Below are 23,096 nucleotides of genomic sequence, written 5' to 3'. Positions count from 1 at the left end.
AAGGATTCCTCTAGCCTCCTGATGCCCATGAGACTTCCTGTTACTTGCCAACATCACCTGCATTGTTGTAATATCTAACTAGGACTCTCTCTCTCCCTCGAGGCCACTGTGTTTCATCTAGTTAAAAAAAAAGATGCAGTAAGCACCTGTATGTTCTCCAGCTGGTACTCCAGATCAGTCCGCTCAGTCTTGAGCATGTCAGTCTGGTCCAGGGCATCCTGCAGGCCTTGGGTCAGGCGGAATATGTGGCTCTTCTGGAGGTCCATCTGCTGCTGCAGCTTCCCTTGCTGTTGAACAAATAACAAACAAATTTTGTTTTTAAAGGACTGAAATCAGATTACTTTGTTTAAATGCAACTACTGTTTAATAAACTCAACAAGTAGATGGATTTGTAGCAAACACAAATAGCTTTAATTACATGAAGCTTTTATAGGAATGTAAAGGTAATGCAGTTGCATTTCACTCTACCTCTTCCATCAGCCTCTGTTTTAGCTCTCTCTCCGTCTCCAGTTTCTGCTGTAAACTGCGAGCATTCATTTCAAGCATGGCGTGCTTCTTCTCTAAATCATTAAGCTGTGGGAATATGTAAGGGCATGTTTAATAACAAGTTAACATGCAGATTCTCTCTTTCAGAAATTAAATAAATGTTTGCCTTTTCCACTAAAGAGACAAAAGTTAGATTCTGTAGTCCAACACTTAAACACTCACAGTATCAGAGAGACTTTCAGCCTTCAGCCTCTGCTCCTTCAGTGCCTGCTGTAAGGCCAATATCTCAGCCTTGTGCTCTTTGACTGCCAGTTCCACAGCCTGGCGAGATTCAGTGCTACGCTGATCTGCACGCAACCTGTAAACATATCAATAGCAGGTTCAACCATAGCTATATAATTTGTGTATATGGAACAGTGTTTGTGTCCTGTCTGTTCTAAGTTCATTGTTTGGGTTTACCTGTTCTGCTTCTCATTGTCCAGTATTCTCTGCAAGTCTCTGGCACGTCTCTCAGCTTGGCTTTTTTCATCCTCCAAGGCTCCTCTCCAAGCCTCCCACTGCCTTTCCTTCTCCAGCAGCTCGTCGTTCAGGGACTCCAGCTCCACCACCTGCTCCTCCAGCATGCTGCATGTGGTCTTCAGCGTCTCAATGTTCTGGGAGTAAAAATGAAAGACCAAGCCTGATGGGGGACATCTTTCACAGGATTGTCTTTTTGCACTTCAAGCGACAGTGGCTTCATTATTATGAGGCGTACACTTTACATGGTGTGATGCTTAATAATATAAGGGTCATGTTAAAGACATTCCAGCCATATCTATGTGCGAGTGTGTCACCTGTTTCTGATTGTTTAGGTGCATCTCACGGTCAGCAACTTCCCTCCGCAGCCTGTCCACTTCCTGGCTGAGCTGCAGCTGGTTCTCCCTCTCATCTGATGCTTCATCTAGCTGTTTTGACAGGTAAAAGTTCTGGCGGTTCAACTCAGCATTCTCCTGACTCAGCTGTGTGAGCTGCTCCTCCAGGTCAGTGATCACCTGAGGCAACACCAACAGGTAGAGGGAGGCGTAAGTGTAAGCTATTCACTAAAAGGTGGTGGACTTCTGGGTTTCGAGTCAGAATATGGAGAAGCACTTTTAATCAAGTAAAATGGTACTATCATTTGGATCACTGTTTAGCATCAACGTAATCCACCAAAATATAGTACATAACATGCCCTTTACAGATGATCTTTGATAATTCAGTTGACTGCATTGCTATATAAGATGAAATATTACAGGTTTGACAAGAAACAACATCTTCAAAGGTCTTGAACAACCTTTGGAAAGTTTTTTTTTTCTCTCAGAGACAAAAAGATGTGGCAGCACTTACTGAGCAGCTGTCTCTCAAGGCATCAAACTTGCGCTGAATTTCATCTCTGTGATTCTGTGAGAAACAAGAGCAAATGGGGAGCAGACATAATACTACATATGCTATGACTACTACATAAAAAGATCAAAAGTGGTGTATTGCCTCAAGCACTGTTGAAATCAGAGTGGAACACATTATAAACTTCCCTTTCTACTGCTGCGACCGGATAGTAAGGATTTCCTCAATCAAAGTCAATGTTTTCTAAATGTAAGCACACACCTGCGTGTTTATGAGTGACTGCGATCTGTTTTTCTTACCCTGAGGGCGGTGATCTCCTCCTCAGCCTCAGCAGTGGTCTCCTCCAGCTCCGTCTTTGCTTGCTGCAGCTGGCTCTCCAGGGCGAGACGTGCTGCCTGCAGGCTGCTAATCTGGGACTCGCGCTCCTGCAGGGAGAGGGTCAACTCTGACACCTGTCTCTTGATCTCCAGCTTCTCCTCTTCGTGTTCTAGGCCCATCTGCAAAGAGAAAAGCACAAGAGTTAATGCTGTGTGTATATCACAGTCTCAATCGGACCTGAAACAGATTGTGTTTGCATTTAATATTCAGCTTTTTCCAACCTGCTCACATTGCCAGATGGTAGGCGTTTTAGGACATCGGGGTGATTCAGAATTTTGGAGAGAATCTAAATACTGGTTAAAATAAACATGGAGGCCTGCTTGAAACAATTTGACCTACATCTATCTGTTTTGCAAACATTTTCTGTTGTCATTGATATTAATTTCAAACAGTTACTTAAGGCCTTCTTTGCATTCAGTAGGATACAGTCCATCTCTTTAGGATTTTTTTAAATGTTGTAAATCTAGGCCCAATTAAAAGAGCAAAGCAATGAAGCAAAGCTAAAAAGTGTCCAATTAAACTAAAGAGCTAAGCGCGTGGGCAGGATAGGAAAAAACCCCAAAAGGGGAGTAATTAGAGGTTGTAAGGGGACACAAGTCCAACCAGTAGAAAGGAAGATACTAAATCTAAAAATTGGATGGCACAGAGAAAGCTAGAAGTGCATTCTAAAATAAAAAGTTCTCCTAGTTTCCTTTAAATATCATACATTTTAATGCCAAAAAAACAGAGATAGCATTAACCTTTTTCAGGCATCTTTTAAAGGAAGTCAATTTTGATAACAAGGTTGATATAAATGAGGGCGCATTTACTTTCACCTTAGATTTCTGACTATCACAGAAATGGAGGAGTAGATCTCATCACAGACTATATATTTCTATGTGGGGAGGAAAGTATGTGTTTCCAAGTGAGGGTGCAGCAAGGCCAGCAATTAGTGCCTATCTGTGTATCACATCTCAGTAGGGCAGCATGTGTGGTGGTAGACATGTGACATCCAGCCAGCAGGTTGTCCGCTGATAACATCGACACACAGAACACCTCAGAGCAGGGAGCTCTCAGGCAGGAAGCAGCCGCATTGTGGTTCTCCATTATGTCTTTTTTTTAAATTCACTTTGGATGCACCTAATGGATTTTGTGATGCTTTTATCAGAAGATGAACAAACATTATCTACTTTTAAAGCTGCCAACTCCTGTTTAATACAGTATCAAATACTAACAAGTGAGTGTTCAAATGGAAAAGTAAAAAAATAAGCACTTTTCATCTTTACTTTTAATTAATGTATGAACGTTAGACCTCATTAAATCATGCTGAGGTTAGAGACAGGCCATAGCTACACACAGACAAAATCTGCAGGTTGATCGTGGCTTTAACATTAATGACTTGCAATTTATTATTCACCTGTTAAAACTGAATAATTTTTCCAGTCTGTCCTCACTGTACCAGCTTGTGTACAGGTCCAGTGGCAATTTTGTGCAGAATCCATTAAAGACCTACAGTATCTAATTAGGCATTAATCTGAAAGGGATCTGCGCTTGCGAGCTGATCAGCTGCCTTAATCCCTTTTGTGGATAGTAATAATGCCAGGCTACACTGTGTGATAGTTAAAGTGAATTGCTTAATCTTGAGTAGTGGGCCTGCTTCCTGGGGCCCTCACCTCTCGCAGCCTGCTCTCCAGCTCCAGCAGACGGGTCCTCTTGGTCTGCTCCTGCTGACTCATTTTCTCCAGGTGCTCCTCCAGTTTGGCATTTTGAGCCTCCAGCTTTCCAGCCTGAGACTCCAAATAGAACTTCTGCTGCCGAAGCTCTGATATCATTTCCTCCTGGGCTTTCCTGACAAAAATATAAACATGGAGGCAGTTCACATATAGCCTGTTTAGGAGCAGGCATCTTTCAAAAACGCTGCAAAATGCACAGCAAGTCTGTTAAGCTAATGCACTTTAGCCAATTTATCCCTGCAAATGAATCCATGCAAAATCCAGTAAATACATGTTCATTATGTAAACAGCGTGAAACTGTTGGATGCCACAAGTGGCGAGGAAGAACAGAGTGACAATGTTTTTGAGTTTGTGGAGGCTCCAGCGACTTTTAAATCTGTCGTGTGGAAACATTTTGGTTTCAAGAAATCAGAAAGGAGAAAAGGTGACTGACAAACAAAAACAATGTGCTAACACTGCCAGACTACAGTGACAAACTTGATGGGGAATATGAGTAACATAAGGAGCCACTTGGCAAGTTATCACCCCAAAAAGATTCTCAGAGATGTGAGGAGCAGAATCCAGCCAAGACAAAAGACTAAAAGAAGTGTTCATAATCCCACTTTACCACAAATGTGTGAGGGCTCAACAGATCACAAGGTATACAGGTAAATATATATCGCCAAAGACCTACAGCTATTTTCAGTGGTGGACAACAAAGGTTTGAGAAGGTTAGTAAACATGCTGGAGCCAAAGTATATGTTTATATCTTTAAGCCTAATGCACACCACCACACAGTACTTTTTTGCACATATTGTAATATCTAAAGTGCAATTGTTTTGAATAAATGTATAAATGCTGACACCACTTTTTACCCCATCTTTATTTGTTATTCTATTGTTTTTTGTTTTCTGATACTGTAATAAATACTGTACCATGGACTTGTTGCCAAGGTAATTATCATACTGTGAGGCTTTGATACTATTACATCCCTACAGACAAATCAAAATTATGAAGAAGCAAAACTTATGACACCTGCTTTGTCAGCAACAATCTTAGGAGAAAGACTGATCTGATTCATCTTTATGAGAGCACAGTTTCCAGGACTAGACCTGCTGCAGATGCCCTGATGTGATGTCTTTACATCCTTTCATGATGATATTTCCTTGAAGAGGAGATCACGGGAGATCACTGTTCAGCCCTCTGGAGGTGTCGTGGGACTAACTGGACGAAACACTGACGAAGGAGGATTCCCACTTGACAACCCTGGTGAAGTGCGGGTTTCTTACTACTTGTGGAGGTAAATAGTAATGGATGAGGGACTTCTTCACTGAGCGCTGATCCTCTTTATAGGGCACAAGTATCTTGTGTTTTATTTAGCTTGAATAAAGACAAATGTTAAGTCCACAGAGCTACTTAAAAACAATCTTATGGCTACTATCAAGGAAAGCAGAAGTCAACTTTTGTATACCTAGGAACAGTCAGCACCGAAACTGGGGTTGTTGGCAAGCTGGGTACAGACACAGATCCTAATGTAGTAAATATCAAGTGCAGTCTGATTTAATATATTGTTGAGTGATGGCTTCAGTGAACTGAGATTGAAGTCAAACTCACTCTGGGTTAGCTCAGGGCCTCTGTAGAGGCATAGAGTAACAAAAACATAATTCAAAGAGAACCAGCAGACCTTGCAAACAAGGGAAAGACTTTGTTTGGTCTAAAATACTCTAAAGAAATAACTGAATCACTTTTAGACTGCATGTTTGAATGGAGGACTCGGAGGCAGAACCATTTCAGTCCTTTAAATGGTTGCACTTGGTTGTAACATAGGAGAGAGTGGGCTGAGAGATAGTAGAGGTATGGCTAAAGAGAAGTCTTGTTTTTATCTGAAAGTCTGGTACAAAAGTGTGCTATCTACTAGACATTTATACTCCAAGCCGTATGTGTTACCATTCAACCACCAGCAGGTGCAGAACAACATCAATGCTGATTTTGAGACATGTTTGGGGACAGCTGAATCAAAGTCCAGTATTCGCTCTTCATCGTTGTTATTACTCAATTACACATTCCAGAGGAATATATGCAGCTTTTGTTGTCAACTAAATAATACACCATCTTTACAGATAGTTGTGGAAATTACTGTTTGTGTTGAGCAGATGGTGCGTGGTGGGTTTCAGAAGTTTTCTGCTGTAAATTGCAGAGATAAACATTGCAGAGTTTGGTGCCAATGACCTAAAGCAATAAAATTACAGGCAGAGCAGCAAGAACTTGCTAAAAGCTCTGTAATCAGAAGGGAGCTGCAAGTTCAGGATATAATTCTATGAAAGCTGATCACTACAAGTGTCCCCTGCCGCACTGTCACTTCATTTTTGCAATGCTATTTGATTTAGTTATTATGAAAATATTTGTTTACAACCACTAAACCTAGGGGATCATGTGCAATTTACACCCAGGGGAGACTGATAAGCCACGTTGTAGAGGATGTAGGTTCACACTAATGAAGATATTAGAAACTGAAGGAGATGGTCGGTGCAAGTGAGAGCCCTCATAAGAAAAGAAAAAAAAAAATGTGTGCAGAAAGTCTAGTTAACTCACATATTCTTCTGGGTGTAGATGCTGCTGTTGGCGGCCAGCTTGTTAGCCTCTGACAGCTCAGCGATACGCTGCTCAAGGTTCTTCATCTTGGAGTCCATAGCATTAATGGTCTAGGGAAGATGGAGACATAATAATATGTTGGTAATTAGGGCTGAGTGATATTGGGGGAAAAGTAGTATTGTGATATCTTTTCTTTCTGTTGTAAAAATGCAATATTTTAAAAAAGTTATTACATTTATGAATCAATTATTTTGGACATTGATTCTATTTTTATCCGTGGCCCACACCGTTAAAAACAGTGATGTGCAACCGTATTTGTTGCATGTTGTGACATTAATACGAGGTTTAATCATTCTAATAATATGCATTAGCTTTAGCGTTAGCTGTTTACAGTATGTGTCCGGTGAATGAAATTAAAATCAAGCAGTTTTTACCACTAGATTTGCAACAATTACCCTAAGGGTAGCTGATAGCTAGCTTGTTTTTATCTGACTGCATGAAAATGGTGTGAAAACTGAAATCTAATGAAATGTTTGCAAATGTTTGCATAAGTATTTTTTCATGTGATAGATTGAGATATTTGCTGTGGGTTGATTGCAAAAGCTCATATTGGGATAATAATACAATTCAGCTCAATGCAGCTCTGTTATTCATTCATTCAACCTCATTCCCTCATGTTTAGTGATGTTATAGCACATCCAATAAAATGCATTAAACAAAAAATACGAAGAACATTAACAGTAAAATTAAAACAGTTACATTTTTGAGCAGACTAGTTAAATATTATAGTTTTAAAATGACCAATAGGAACAAGTTTTGGCAGTTTAAATGTTTGTTGTGAAGTGTTCTGTGCAAACGCAGCAGAGAAGCTAAAAGCACTTCTTCCAAATAAAGTGTTTGCCTGTGGAGTTTCAAGCAACAGCAAGCCAGTAGATCATGTTGAATGTTGATTATGATACCAGTTTCAAAAAGATGTTTTATATGATGGCATTTTGCCAACTATGGCTTAATAAATTAATAAGATGTGTCTATGCTCTTATTAATTATTGTTAAGTTCTCCCTGCTCGTATCGAACCACAAAAATGAAAAATGATACACTGCTGTAAAAAAATCAAACTATTTAAGTGTTTTATCATGATTTTAGTCAAAATTGACAAATCTAATCTCGACAACCTCAGAGCAGACAAATCCCCTCACCCCCCTTCTGCAGGCTAGGAACCAATACCACAGGGCAGCTGAATGGAGAAAGGTTTTATAAATTTATTTAACTAACTAGAAGTAGTTACATTACAATCTAGAAGTACCTATTCACAAGTTTTGCACACAGTTTAAGCTAAAAAGTAAAATAGCATACCTTTAGGTTGAAAAAAGGGTATAATTGTGCATTTCAGGATACTTAAATTATTATTTCATTCTCATTTTAAAGAAACAACTTTAGAATATTATAAAAAATAAAAAACAGCCAAATTTAATACCCTATGGTCATGCATTTAAGACTTTTTTGTACTTTTTAAAGCCTTGATTTTGGCTAAATTGATGAATTTCTAATACTTTTTAAGACCTCGCAGACACCCTGAAGAACCCAAATCCTGTCACCTCTTTAAGTTAGAGGTGCCCAGCCCATCACCAGTAACAAATCAGAAGGCTGAGTGATAAATAAATTACAGGGGTTAAAGAGTGGAGGCAGAGAAGTTTCTATAAACAACATCACCATGATCTAAAACAGACCAAAAAGAAGGCTTCAATAACATGTTATTTTGTCTTAATTTGCTGGCCAGAGAGTCAATGTGAAATTCTAATCTGTGTTTTTGATCCAACCAGATATTGAGATACTTATCTTCAGAGACTCTTTCAATGCTGTGTTCTAAAAGTTATCAGAAATAAAATCAACATCCTTGACAAATGAACTCAAATTCAAGAATATGTTCACCTTTAAATGATAGTAAGATCCTTCTAAAAGTCTTGGTGTACACATAATTCAGCAGCACATTTTTTTGTAGGAAACAGAATTTTGTACTGCAGTGAAATCCTATTAGAGTCCATTAAGGTGTTGCCTGAATCTTCTCCTGTCAATGTCAGATGACTGCCTCTAAAAGCTTCTTAACTGCCTCAATTCTACCACATTAGCCAGATTAGGACCTGAGCCCAGGCTTTATAGTGCAACATGAAGTATACTGCAATTTAATCCAACAGTAGACTCCAATACATTTGACCATTTATGACAAACTAGTGTATAAAAGACATGCCAAACACTGGCGGAGTCGAGCTGTCAAGTTTAAACAAATACAGTGAACAAGAAAGGTGTCATATTCTTACATAACTAAGACACCAAAACATACAGTATTTATTACATAACATAAGCTGCTAGTCTTTTGTTGCATGACTGTGTAAAATAAAACATTGTTTGGGAAAAAGGACAATAAAAAGTCCCTTCTTGGTTTAAATCTCACTTTCTCTGTAGAAACTTTACCTGCAAATACCAGACTGGAGACAAAATATTTTTAAAAGCCTGTTGTGTTTTCCTTACTGCTTTCTGTTCGCTGATGAGTTTGCAGTTCTCTCTAGACTCCTCCTCCTGCTGGGCTCTTCTGGCCTCCAGGCTCTCCTTCTCAGCCAGGTCAGTCTTCATCTGGGCCTCCAGAACCTTCAGAATGAGTGGATATTAAACTCACCACTGTTGATTTGATGCCATTATACTGAGGCTGAAAACTGTAGTCTGCTGATAAAGCCATTTTTCAAATAAATAAATACTGGCATGGTTTTAAATGTACAAGCTTATGTGCAAACAGTCATTACTTTGGTGTCAAAGCTTGCTGTGACACATGTGATAGCTCTGACTTCACTGACACAACAACACTGATTTAAAATGACAGGAGTGTGAGGATGAACAACTCTCGTATAACCAAACTGCAACCTCTGACCACCACCTCCACCAGGCTGTATTATAACAAATAAATAAAATAACTTTGAATTAACAATCCTCAGAAATACTGTATACAGTTTACAGGAGAAGGGCCCACCTTAATCTTGTCTTCATAAAGCCTCTCCTTCTGAGTCAGCTGAGTTTCCATCCTCTGAGCAGTTGACTGGGCATCCCTCAGGTTCTCCTCAAGCTCCTGCAGGGACAAAGGTTGATACATATCTCAGCACAAATCACAGCTTCATTCTAAATTTCACATTTATACAATTGCTATTTTTGTCTGTAGCAAAATTATGACAGGATATAATGAACACTATAATTACAAAGGGAGATAATGTAGCCCTAGAGCCCTTTGTTTACACAATACATAACAGCACAATCTATAAAAAACAAAAGTAGAAAACAAAGGTAGTACTATTATAATAACTCAAAAACTTGCGCTAAAAAGCTGGAAATCCAAAAGTCGACTGAAACGTTGCCTGTTCATGCTGCCCCTTCATATACTAAAGTCTAGCCTCTCTAAAGAGATGGGTTAGCTTGTATTCATGTGTTCATAAGAGCTCTCTTAGCCGCTGTCTGTGAGTGAGTGCGATCCAAGGTGGAGAGATGAAGTGGGAGTGGGTTGGATGAATGGGAGGGGTGGGTGGGACAAGCGGTGAAATTAAGGGTTGAGTATTAAGGCCTTATCTGCAGATCTCTCACCAGGATCTTCTCAGCCATCTGCTGGATCTGCTGGGATTTGGTCTGAATGTCATCTTTCAGCTTATTCTCTCGCCGCTCGACCATCTCCAGCCTTTTTACCTGGTTCTCCAGGGTTTTCCTGCCCTCCTGCTTACCCAACAAGAAACATCATGTAAGGCTAACCACATGGAAGGCAGCGGCTTGTGTTTTTTTTTTTTTTTAAGGAACTATAATGACTTAACACATTAATTTATTATAGTGACTTTGCTCAGGTACCTCTGTCTCCCTCAGGCGGCGTTTTAAAGTGTCACTAGAGTCTGTTTTGCCTCGCAGACGCTCAAGGTCCCTTTCCAGTCGCTCTTTTGCCTGTCGAACATTTTGCAGCAACTCAGTGGCTTCTGTGCTGGCTTTCACTGCCTGTGGGAGGTCAAGAAGTCAGAGGCTGTTAGTAGATCCCAAGACAAGCCTCTTGATATGCTTGGGCAATTCCTGTCCACAGACACATGGAAAAAAAGCTACTCCAGGGAATTAATGGAGTATAGCAGCAAAGCAGACAAAGAAAAGTGGTGGATTCTGTTGAAGATAGTTTTTGTTGTCAATGGTAAAAGATACCAAAATGGATTCATTATGTCTTACAATGAATCTGTTAGAGATAGCATTCTAAAAATATCTGAATAAATATTTCTCACTGCATGAACTTTAATACGAAAATCAATAGTTCACCTTGGAAAGTTTTTCTTGCAGCTCCTGGATCTTTGCCTGCTGCTCAGAGTTGGTCTGGAGAAAGAAAATCAGATCAGAAAACTGAATTTATAACAATTCTGAGCCTAGAGCTCAATCCAAGAAGTCTGATTTGTTACCTTCTCTAGTTTGGAAAGAAGCTCCTCCACCTCAGCTTTGCCCTGCTCTTTAGCCTGAAAAAAATAATTGGCATGAAGTAAAAACTGATCAATAAAGTGCAATCCACCCATTTTCTGGTGTTTGCAGCTCCAAAAGAGCAAGCGCAGCAGCCCAGGCAGCACTTTTCCCATAAATACTTGGACTTCCGGCTAAAGCATCCCTAAGAGCTCTCAGTCAAGAGGATTTAATACTTAAGAAAGTGACTCTTGAGCCTGTTTTTCAATGTGTGTTTATTACATAACTTGTAAGCATATCTGCTGCATGCATACCTTCTGGATTCTCTGCTGGTATTCTACAGCTTTCCTCTTGAGTTCCTCACTTGTTTGCCTTGAATCTCTCAGTTCAGATTCGTAGAGATCGCTACGGCGGCGAGCAGCTGACAGGTCCTCCTCCAACTGCCTGATGGTCACCTGCATCTCCTCCAGCTGGGCATGGTACTCCTGAGAACATTTAAAGCAAACAGTGGATGTCAATGCAGGGGGAAAGGATGCAGGAACATGCCAGGTTTAGTTTTTGCACAGCAGAATGCTGTGTGGTGTAATGAACTGTTGAAGGCAATGAGACAATGTTGTACTTTGTGTTTTGAAACCTGCCCAAAGACTCGGAACTGTGATCACACTAATTCTTTACAGGCTGGGGGCAATCACTGTTGTCATCCTTGTGAGAAGACAAGTTTTTTTCTCTCTTCTGAAAAACATCTTTTCTTTTCTTTTTTTTTTAAGTAGAGGAAAACTACTTAGTCTGAAAATATCCAGCAGGGTTTTATGTGTTTGTTTTGACAAGAAACAACAGCAGCAGGAGTTTTGTTTGGCAGAGGCTGAACAGTGGAACAGAGCACTTAACATAGGCAACAATGCTGCCAATGCTATACAGACAAAGATATACTTCACAGATCTGCTGACTGTGTTTCATTCTGCAGTGATCTATAGGAGCTGCAGTGCACTGCAGCAATGAACATTTATCCCTACGAGTGTCAAAATCACACATAAGAACTCAAGAATTACAAAGCCACTGTTGTTGCTGCAACTTTACACCGTGAAGGTGTGGAGGAAGAAAGGGAAGAATGAAGAAAGGAAAAAAATGTTTACACTGATGTGGAGAAACACTTCATTCTTGATTTTTTTGCATCCTGTGTACCAAAATTTACACTCAGATATCAGCTCTTGATGCCAGTATAAATATTTACAAGTGAAGCTTTAAATTATCTTTTTGAACACAAATGTTTATTTAAAAACTGTAAGTGCAGTGTATTATTCCCCTGGGAGACACTGGGTAAATCTCTTGTGTTTAGATCAAAGTCTCCTCTAGTTTGTACCTTGCGGGAAAGCCATCTGCACTGATGACCTTAATGTGAGCTGTGGAAAGGGGAGTCCTCTGAGGGGAGCCCTGCCTGTGTTACAGGGACGCACTGACTGAGTATAATCTCCCTACTGTTTCAGTTCCCTCCTTATCAGCTACGATAGCCAGGAGACACTACAAAGAGTCTCTCCTTAAATAGGGTGATGGCTGTGTATGGCTACAATACAAGTGCATTTTTCTGCCTTCACTGCATACTTTTAGTATAAATACCTTGAAGTGTTTCTACAAAAATCTCTGCATGTAGTGTATCATTATCATGATGAGGAGGCGGAGACAACAGATCGCTGGATTGAGAACATTTACATACTTGCTCTTTAATTTCCTGCAGCTTGTTGCTCTGTTCGCGGATGTCGTGCAGCAGCTGCATAGCCTTGTCATCCTCTCTGGAGACCTCCACACGTGCCTCCTCCAAGCTCCTCTTCAGGCTCTGCAAACACAAAAGTACAAACAACATAAAGGTCGTGCTTTGTTCAAATCTATACTACCTTGTTAAGGTGTGGAAGCCAATGCAACCAATGTAAGAAAAACATCAAGTTATTGAAGGTTATATCACATTATATGAAATTCTTCACACACAGACTGCCAGTGGTTATTATGACTCACACTACACTCTGTAATGTAGGTGGCGAGGTCCTGCTCCAGAATGCTCCTCTGAGTCTCGGATGCCTTCAGTTCCACATCCTTCTGGTGGAGAACTGACTCCAGGTCAGTCATTTTACGCTGAAACCTGGAGATCTCCTGCTCCATCTGAATCCACAGGAGACAACACAACAATTACCACAATCACTGCAGCTTAACTAAAGGTCTACAACAAGTGGATGTTAACTGTTTGTTAGATCCGACACTTTGAAGGCAGCAGAAATGTCAAAGTACTTAAAGCAGTACTTCAAATCAGACAGAAGGGTTCATTAGTCATATATTATGTTGATTTACCCAACATATCAACCAGCTCAGAATGTTTAAAGGATGTTATGTTATTCACACAACGAGCTAACTTGGCTTCATACAGCAGCAACAGAAGCGTGCTCGATCTGTCTTCATTCAGTCAGCCAGAATAAACACAGAACGTCTGGTGTTAAAAACCATGATGGAATCATTTTTGCTTAAAACAAAGAGATACAATATGGAACTACAAAAAACAGTTTCTATTAATGTTCTTACTTTAGCTTCTAATTTTGTGGAGCTGCTTTCTTTATTTAAAGCTAGTAATTTGATAGCGTTCTGCTCTGATCTCTGGGTGTTTTTCAAAGCAAATTTAAGACACATTTTTTTTAATCCGAGGCATCTTTACAACCTTGTTACAGGTTTTTACTAGGGCTGTCAAGATTAACTGAGTTTATTTAGGTCCACAATTGGTGCACTAATTGTTTTTAATAATTAATCGCGTAATTAATCGCATGCTTTATTGTCCCTTTCAGCACACTTTGGTTAAGCCACATCAGCATCTCTCTGCAACCACAGAGATGTAAAATAAGTCCAGCACATTTGACCGTTTCAATCCATTACAAGTTCCTTTTTTCTGTGGTTAAGCTCATATCATGATCTTTGACCTAGCGATAAAGCAGGTCTGTGTCCAAACAGCAAGTCCAGTTCCCTTAGTTTAAGACAGTAGAAAACCCAAAATGACACAAAAACACAAAAAAATGTAATTCTAAAATGTGACAAACAGGTGCATTTAATCACAATTTATCACAGAAATTCTGGTATTAATCACATTTTCAAAAAAAAATGTAATCTATTGACAGCTTTAGTTTTGACCTTTTTTCTGTCAAACTAACATTTTATCTGCGTTTTTATTGGTGATGCAGGATATTATCTGAAAAATACTGCTATTGGCAGACTAATTTCATAATTGGTGTCTGCATAGATGTACATTTCTGCCAATATAAACAACCACCATATCAGCAGTAAAAACAGGCCTATAATGACTGATAATATCAGCTGTAAGTATGAATAAGTTTGCAGCACTTTAGGAAGGACCAGCAGACCTACGTTAGCTGAAGTCTTTTCTTCATCCTCCTTCCTTAAACTTTTAAGTGTGTTTTAAGGACTTAAGTTTTAAGTCTTAAGTACACTTACACATCAGTGTCCATATTGGTACGAATTTGTAAATATTGGAAAAAGTCTATTATTGTGCATTCCTAGATTTTATTGTCTTACTTTGACTGACTTCACTAATTCTTAGTGAATTGGAATTGTTGTGTTCATAATAAATTATGCCATTGCCTTAATTCTACTTCTGCTATTATTCCCTGTATGTCTATTTTTTAGAAGCACTTTGGCTGAATGATTTAAGTCTGAAAAGTGCCGTACAAATAAAGGTGAGTAGAGTTGAGTTGTTTGAATGCTGGTACATAAAAAAAAGCCATAAAGTGCATTCTCACCTTGTGACATTTGTCTTGAGTTTCTTGTAGTTCTCTGCTTTTAAGGTGCAATTTCTTTTCCATGGAGTTGGTCTTTGCAGGAGAGTTGAGGCCTGCTGATACCCCCCTGAGGAGAGAAACATGTATAGTTGTTCCTGTTAACAATGCATGGCAAAATCTTTATTCTTAAGTATGGCACTCTTTTGTCTTAAGTAAGTGTCCTGCACATCTGCTGTCAGAGGTCAGTTAACAAATTCAAACAAACTAAAATAATGTTGACATTTTTCAAATATTCCCTGTTGGATAAGAACATCAATTAAATTTTAAGTACCACAAATACTGTCATAAGTTAGTTAAAAGAGGATAATTAACAATTTCATATCATGACATAGAGCTGTCAAATGTAACAGTGAGTCTTGTAGTATCATAGCTGTCATTAATTTGGCTGAAACACAGACACAACTCCCACACGACAAAATGAGCAACAGACAGGGAGAGACAGCGAGTGAACAAATATGCACTGACTACAGTTTCCTTTGTATAGAAAGTACTCTAAATAATAACTGGTCATAACAATACGTCTACTGACTACAATAAGAATATCATTCAATGGAGCATTTTCAAGTGAGAAGATATTTTATTCAGTGCAGTTTATTCAAGAAGAATAAGACTCCAGGATCAACAACAAAGCAGCCTAGACCTTTGAAAAATTGCTGTCTGCCTGACAAAGTAACGTGACAGGAGAATTTAGGCGCTGCTTCTGTTTGGTGATGGTCTGTCCAGAGTGCTGGGGTGAGTCTGACGCACTCCTCTCTTGTTTATGTAAAGGAATATGTGATTGGGGTTTTTCTTCTTTCAATCCCAAAATCAATTTTCAGTCTTCTCATGGCTAGAGTACAGACAACTCTGAATTCTAAGTGTCGTAAATAAATGAATGGGCCCGTATGAATGAGCTCATAAATACAGCAGAGGGATCTTTAACAAAGTTGACTCAGCCTGAGTCACAGTGTTAAAAATAAGCACAAAAGCAAGCAGCACTGCTCTCTTTCGCCTCTGCATTGGAAAAAATCCCCCCGACACACACATACAGTACATATATATTTATATGTATATATTTATAAAAAGAGAGAGTACTCTCAGACACACATGCACATTTTGCTCAGAGCACAACAAATCAGCAACACCCCATCCAGCCCTTTTCACAGGAATCTAGACTAAACGATGAGGCGTTACAGGGAGCTGAATCTGTGCCAATTAAAAATTGATGTTAGACAGCAAAATTTATTAAAGATCTTCAGTGCCTAGCCGAGCAGTTTTTGGAGACTGCTGTACTGATAATATGACAATTTAAATATCCTCAGCTGGGTTTTTTTCTGCATAAAGTCTGCATTTTTTTCCACTTATCTGTGTGAAAGAAGTGCTGAATTTAAACTCTGAGTGGGCAATTAGGATGCACGGATTTCTTGCTCAACTCCTGACCATTTTCGTTAAGTACACCGCTATACATTACAACAAGACAGCATCAACGATCTTTTGAAGGTAGAATGATTGACATTTGTACTCATGAAAACAATATTTTGGCAAAAAAGGGGTTTAACAAGAGAGAGGATCTTGTGTATTTACAATGAAGGGAAAATAAATGAGCATCCAGTGCAGGCTGCAGTTTTGAAGAGAATCTGAGGGCAGGAAAAGTCTTGAAGTAAAAGAGTTCTACAGCTCTGATCAGGTAAACAAAAATAATGAGCACATTCATTCATCTACATACACACTGAGGAAAATGCAAACAAGCAGACATAATCATATACACAGCAGATATGAATAAAAACTGGCACAAATAAACATGAGGGAACAAGTGGAAAATCACCCCTCACTGGATTTGGTATCTTAATCTTATGATTATCCTAATGAACAAAAACAAAGAATCAGTCAAAGAAACTAGAAATGCACAGATTAAGGTTGACTGATAGTGTTTTCAGGGCTGATATCATTACAGATTATTAGTGGTGCATGAGATTTGGAATCAATGTGCATTTGTTATGACAAACAAAATGTACTTAATGTGGCAAAAAGTAAAACTTATGTTAAAATTTAAGGAAAATAAAAAAATTCAGCCAACAAAAGAACCCGCAGAGAGCAAGGCAGTAGCAGCAGGAAACAGGGAGGGATGCCATATACTTCATGTGTCAGTGCCACCCAAACCTCAGTGCTTATTGGTCCACTGGTAATTGTGTGACATCAAGCCAATCAGATTGTGTTGTCGGCAGGACATTAGGTGAGACTGTGGAGAGTGTAAAACAATACCATCGAAGACATATCTTGCAGTGGAGCTAAAGTAGCACAACTTTGATTGAATTGATTTTGGTTGATTATTGGTAAAATAAAACGCAGATTGGGCTGCATGGCGGCACAGGGGTTAGCGCTGTTGCCTCAAGGCAAGAAGGTGACTCTAAATTGGCCGTAGGAGTGAATTTGAGCGTGCCTGGTTGTCTGTCTCTATACGTCAGCCCTGCGACTGACTGGTGACCAGTCCAGGGTGTACCCTGCCTCTCGCCCAATGACAGCTGGGATAGGCTCCAGCCCCCCTGCGACCCCCGATAAGCGGAATAGAAAATGGATGGATGGATGGATGGATGGATAAAATGCAGGAACTGATAATCAATCTACCCCTAGCACAGATGCATCAGTTTAACATTAGTATTGGCCAAGATTGGCCCTTTAGACAAACATTAGCAGATAAAGAAGACATGAACCAGTTTCAGTAGCATTTATTTATCTGTTGCGTTGTGCCATTTTTATGCTGGCACGTGATGGTTGTTCCAGAGAAGAGATTTACTATTAGGCAGAAGATGTGACCTGTTGTAATTGTAATTGTAATTGTAATCCTAAACACTGTGATAAGCATCACCCCTGAATTGTAAAAATCTCAAATGATTTGGTTTGTACATTTTGACAAACAGTTCCCTTACAGTATCATTAAAACTTTTTTGGTGAGAGGTTGAAACCCTTTTTGGGGCCCTTTTTACATCAAGGATATCCCTGGTGTCTGACAGATATCTATGTTCTCTTTTTTAATTGCTGTTAGCTAAACAACATCCAATAAGCTTATATTTAACTCTAAAATCAGTGCAAAGTATATATGTGTTGTATCTGAATTGACTAATGGCCAAATAAATCTGATAACCTCAGGGTGCAAAAAAAAAAAAACAGTGCAACTTATAAGAAGAGAGGGGTAGAGGAGAGACATAAGGGAAACATGCCATGTGTGACATACATGTTAGGCCATCTCTGCCCTCTTAAGGCCAAGTATGAACATTAACAACTTTGCCATTCTCGTCCACTGGGTGGCGCTAGATTAGAGTATTGGTTGTTAAGTGTTTCAGGGCGCTGAACTGCTGAAGAGAAGATACTAGCTCAGAAATTTTGACTAAATTTTTGTCTTTTAGATTGGCTTATCTGTGTCCTGATGTAGACTTGGACCAACGGGGATAGTAGGGGGACAGTCAAAGGGTTATTAAAAACAAACTCCACCTCCAGAGACCAGGAGTGTCCCCAGCAGGTTTTTCATATCAAGCAATTAATTGCTGGGAATCCTCACTTCTGAGGAAATTCAAACCAAATTATAGCACCAGATCAGAAAAAAAACAAACAACTAGTGCTGCATGATTTGGTAATCATGTGCAATTGCGACTATACTGGATAATACTGCGATTTTGCAATTATAATATCATACAAAAAAAGACTGGGTTAAAAAATTCTCTGATTCAGATTGGTTTTGTTTTTTTAGTATGATATTGATTCATATAGTCCAGAGAGCTATCTCTGAATATAGACCTGCTCTGCTTCCTGACGGCTTCTTGTGCGACCAGTCTCTAAATCACATAGCTCATGTCATAGCTAAAGGTCATTACTATGAGTATGGGGTCATTTTTTAATGTAAACCATGATATTTTTAATAATGTGCCTGGTTGGAACATCCTTTGTACTATTTTCAACTTTTGTACTCTGAGAATCTCATCAGTGTTGAAGTAAAATAGGTTTATAACTAAAATATCACTACACGGATACTAAATTGGATCGGATCAAATCACATTGTGAATCAAATCGACCTTGGACCTTGTGAATCGCAATTAAATCGATTCAGGCAATCAGTGTTGATACTCAGCCCAAATACAAAAATGATATCATTGGTCTACTTGCTTGGGTATCAAGGAAAATGCAGAGAATAAGGACAGTTTTGAAGCGTGGCTCAACTTGAAAAAACATACAAAAATAAAGCAGCATAAACAAACAACAAAACCTGAAGTTTTTACAGCACTGCTTTCAGAATGACTTGATATTTTCCAAATAATAAGTTTTTCCTTTTTTGAAAATAAAAGGTAGTTCCATAAAGTGCAATAGTGGCACTATTGTAAGCTCAAAGGCCTTTTAGCAGGCATGTTTGTAAACCTTTCAAGTACCAATCAATACGAAAATGATTGCAACCTGACAATCCCATTGCCATTAGATTTATTGTGCAGCTCTACATCTAATACATAATAAAGAATAATCCTCAGGTGGCTATGAACATCCAAAACATGCTTGTCTGGCACAATCTAGAGATGGAAATATGGTCAGCAGTTGCAAAGATTCCCTGCTCTTGACATCTGACTTGCTAGATGACTGACCATCTGACACGAAAAACAAGCATATAGTATAAGCATGATGTCTAAAGCACCTCAGCACTATCCTGTCTCACCTTAAAATTCTTTAAAATGTATATTTTTTAAGGATTTTTGAAGAAACAGATATTTCAGCTTACATTAAAGCACCTTCAAAGGGAGATTTCCTGACATTAAACCGCAGATAGCTGCATATGAATTTGAGGAACACTGTTATGGGGATTTTGTTGTTTTGCTTTGCTAATGAGGAGTCAGACAGACAAGTTCACAAAGAATGAAATGAAAAAATAGCAGGATCCCCCAAAACAAATGCTAAACAAATGATTAGCAATTCATTTGGCTGGCTCTGGGTTCATTCAGTTCTTTTCTCTCTTAGTGTTTTAATGAAGGATGTGCATGCACACACACAAACACACATCTGACACCATCTATGAGTGCCTCATGATCAAATGCAGCAAAGGAAACGACTGGCTTCACTTAAAAACCCTGAGCAGATGACTGATGGTGTAACAGCGAGGGACAGAGACATTAGGAAAAAAAAAAAAAAAGAAGAGGAGGAGATGAGACGGGTTAAGATGGGGGTGGGGACTGGAAAAAAAAAAAAAAACATCATGGTTGTAACCATAGAAATAGATTTTCTCCCCCAATCTGAGCTCTCATCCTTTCCTTGTCTAATCTGCTAACGCTTTTTCTTCCCTTTCTGTTGCTGCTGCTGCCATGATCCGCAGTCTCCAGGACCATTAACCTGCTAGTGCACTGCCACAGGGCTACACAAATGAAACCCATTCTCATGCTTTATAATCAGAGGTTAAAAAGCCAAACACCATTAGGGATAATTACCATCCCAAAACGCGTGCTGTAAAAGTCAGGAGCCCCATTATGCAGCACAGTAACAGAGAAAGCACAATAACAGCAGCGAGGGTGGGAGTGTTTCTGTGTCTGGGGTTCCACCTCTCAGCAAACCTCATTGATACACTCAGCCGCATACCAATCAGCGCCGATGGCAAGATAACGACAGCTCACATCCTCTTGTTCGTTCACCTGATCTATCTATGCATCAGATCAGCTATGTGCCAAGCTGAAGCAGAAAATCAGGAATCAGGGGAAGACAGCATAAGGGAACAGGGAGATCCCTTCCTTCCCTCGCTCCTTGTCTGACACAGCATATGGCCAAACCCATTCTGGCCCCAACAGTCACAACACTAATGACAGGGACTCACACATACTGCCCCGGGCACCACACTAGGTCACCCATAACATGGCTTTTGTTGGAGTCAAATGGCGGATCAGTGTTTAACTAATAAAGGTGTGTTAGAGAGGTGTATGCAGCAGCCTTCTGCTCTGCTTACAGGAGAAAGCAAGGGTCGTCTAAAGCCAAACAATGCAGAGTAAACAGGTTGCACTTACTCAGTTTTGGCCAACGTCGTCAACGTTCTGCTGAAGAACCACCCTAAAAAGGGCAGATCCTGGCCCTGGAAGCCCACTGGAAGAGCTCCTCGCTGGGCTGCTGAGGCTGGCCGGGGGGCTGCCTGCTCCGGCTCCTCAAAATTAGAGGTGTCATCTTCAGCGTGCAACGCAGGAACAAAAGGCGGGAGAACTGCAGGAGAAAGGATGAGAGGAGGAAGTAAGAGAGGGTAAGGAGGAAAAGAAAAAAGAACCAGTGACGAGTAAACTAGTAAAAAAAAAAACTGGAAAAGAAAAAACACAACAAGGAGAAAGGGGAGAGAAAGGAAGGGAGGAGGAACAGAGCAGAGCGGTGGGAGCCTAGAGTGCGGTAAGTCGCGCGTTGATGCACATGCTGCCTCTCTGTCCCTCCCTCCCTCCTCCTTGCTCACTCGCTCTCATATACACATGCTCACTCGCTCTCCCTCACTGCAGCAGAGCAAGCTAATCAACTGGAGCAACACTGAGGTATAAAGCTCTATCTATGTCTAATTATCAATACATAAAGTCTGTTTTTAATCAAATCATTCATCTTGAGATTCCTCAAATGTTTTAGTTGATATCTTGTATTGCTGAAAGACAATACATGAAAGTAATTAACACAAACAAAAACAATAAATCTCTTTTTCAGCAAACAAACAGGCACAAAAAGCTCCTGCACCTCAAACACTGTATCATAGTTTGCTGTTAATCAGAGGGATTTAAACAAACAATTAGATTAATTAATATTCAATGCTGATAGGAGCATTATTCGGGGAAACAGCTCAGGGGTAGTGACCAGCATAACAATGTTTGATCATTGCTCTAGAATCCCAAAAAGGGAAGGCTTATTCATCTGACGACACACGGTTTTCAGAACAGCAAAATAAACAATCATCAGCCCTGCAGCTATGCGTTTTGAATCACAGATACACTCAAAGGCTTTGGTTCTTTTAATGTTGCTACGCTTCACTGAAAGTGTCCGTTAATGTGAACGTTATGGGTGTGTTTTCCCACAGCTGCTAAGGTGAAAATGTCAAACTCTTTGTCACACAGAGCAGGGACGAGCATTTGATGGCAACAATGACGTGCAACAAACGCACGTGTATTTCCGTCACGGTGAGCGTGTGTGATGTGTCACTAGTGTAAAAGATTTGTGCTGCATCTGTTGAAAAGCAGATGAGTTGCAGATCTTGACTCTGTCTGCATCACTTCTCGTATCCGCCTCCCTCCTCAGGATAGAGCTGGCCTACTGCCAACGGCACACAGGATCTCATTATTTTACTACAGACTACACGATGGGAGAAAACAACTACTGTTTATCTGTATGCAACCACACAACTCTAATGTATATTACAAGCAACATTAATATTTGAAAGGTCGTTTCATGTTATTAGTCTGTGTGATTTCCAGCTAAAATAAGCATCTGTTCTTTAAAGAAGGGAAAAGGAGTATTTTAGGAGAGGAATCTCTTCACCTTGTCTTAAGTTGTTCCAGTCGACGCTGGAGAAGAAAGAGTGACAGCGGAGTCCCTGGAAACCCAGCCGCTCTTTGGCTCCACACAACAATCTCTGCAGCAGGTCTACAAACTGTTTACTGGCTCGAGGCTCCTCCGGGAACTTAAGGAAGCGCTGAAGGCAAACAGTGTAGATATGGATTTATTACATAACACACAGACTGATCAGATATGTCTTCAGGTATTCATTTTTATTTATTGAACTTGGGATTGGAAGTTCATCTCATAAAACTTCCAGAACCATCATATATCAGAATAAACCAGTGAAAAATGGCCGTACCAGTCTAGATGACAGTCTGTGTACCTGAAAGTTGAGGATGTTGTGGATTGTCTTCGTAGAAGTGCCACCAGAAAAAGGCGATCTGGCATAAATCATCTCATAGGCTATGACCCCCAGAGACCACCAGTCACACTCAACCCCATAGGAGCTGTTACAGCCCCCGTTCATAGCTGCCAGCACCTCAGGCGACAAGAAGTCCTGAGTCCCAACAGGCAGTGTGGGCGCTGCAACCTGGATGCACATTAATAAAACACAATGATGTCACTGTGAAGTGCTCAGAAGTAATAGCAAACTCTGAAATCTACTTACTGTTTTGTTAGCAGTCAGCCTGGCAGCTGATCCGAAGTCTGCCAGCTTAATGTGACCCGTCCGATCGATGAGAACGTTCTCTGGTTTGACATCTCTGCAAGTGGATAGTTTAGCAGGGATTTGATAGTGCTTTTACAGAGCTGTTTGAAGCCTGAGTATTGTTATATGTCTGCCACTCT

General features: G+C 39.9%; 1 protein-coding gene across 3 annotated transcripts in view; it reads right to left on the bottom strand.

The window, feature by feature from the left end:
• The window catches only part of cita (citron rho-interacting serine/threonine kinase a), a 57,057-nt gene that overhangs the window by 24,987 nt on the left and 8,974 nt on the right, over positions 1 to 23,096 (bottom strand). For 2 of the 3 annotated variants that reach the window (XM_041782883.1, XM_041782885.1), the window contains exons 7-29: positions 22,918 to 23,011; positions 22,633 to 22,839; positions 22,290 to 22,443; positions 20,798 to 20,987; positions 14,754 to 14,859; positions 12,973 to 13,116; positions 12,677 to 12,796; positions 11,280 to 11,450; positions 10,971 to 11,024; positions 10,834 to 10,887; positions 10,387 to 10,527; positions 10,132 to 10,257; positions 9,530 to 9,625; positions 9,037 to 9,153; positions 6,510 to 6,619; positions 3,879 to 4,053; positions 2,148 to 2,345; positions 1,852 to 1,905; positions 1,320 to 1,517; positions 946 to 1,139; positions 709 to 844; positions 469 to 573; positions 147 to 287 (exon numbers count right to left, since the gene is read on the bottom strand). In XM_041782883.1, the coding sequence (XP_041638817.1) occupies positions 147 to 287; positions 469 to 573; positions 709 to 844; positions 946 to 1,139; positions 1,320 to 1,517; positions 1,852 to 1,905; positions 2,148 to 2,345; positions 3,879 to 4,053; positions 6,510 to 6,619; positions 9,037 to 9,153; positions 9,530 to 9,625; positions 10,132 to 10,257; positions 10,387 to 10,527; positions 10,834 to 10,887; positions 10,971 to 11,024; positions 11,280 to 11,450; positions 12,677 to 12,796; positions 12,973 to 13,116; positions 14,754 to 14,859; positions 20,798 to 20,987; positions 22,290 to 22,443; positions 22,633 to 22,839; positions 22,918 to 23,011 (3,085 nt within the window). Of the gene's footprint in view, positions 1 to 146; positions 288 to 468; positions 574 to 708; positions 845 to 945; positions 1,140 to 1,319; positions 1,518 to 1,851; positions 1,906 to 2,147; positions 2,346 to 3,878; positions 4,054 to 6,509; positions 6,620 to 9,036; positions 9,154 to 9,529; positions 9,626 to 10,131; positions 10,261 to 10,386; positions 10,528 to 10,833; positions 10,888 to 10,970; positions 11,025 to 11,279; positions 11,451 to 12,676; positions 12,797 to 12,972; positions 13,117 to 14,753; positions 14,860 to 20,797; positions 20,988 to 22,289; positions 22,444 to 22,632; positions 22,840 to 22,917; positions 23,012 to 23,096 lie in introns of all 3 variants that reach the window. The other variant, XM_041782884.1, reaches the window with a different exon arrangement.

This window comes from Cheilinus undulatus, linkage group 3, assembly GCF_018320785.1.
Source record: "Cheilinus undulatus linkage group 3, ASM1832078v1, whole genome shotgun sequence".
NCBI classification, from domain to species: Eukaryota; Metazoa; Chordata; class Actinopteri; order Labriformes; family Labridae; genus Cheilinus; species Cheilinus undulatus.
This window is presented reverse-complemented; position numbering and strand designations above follow the sequence as displayed.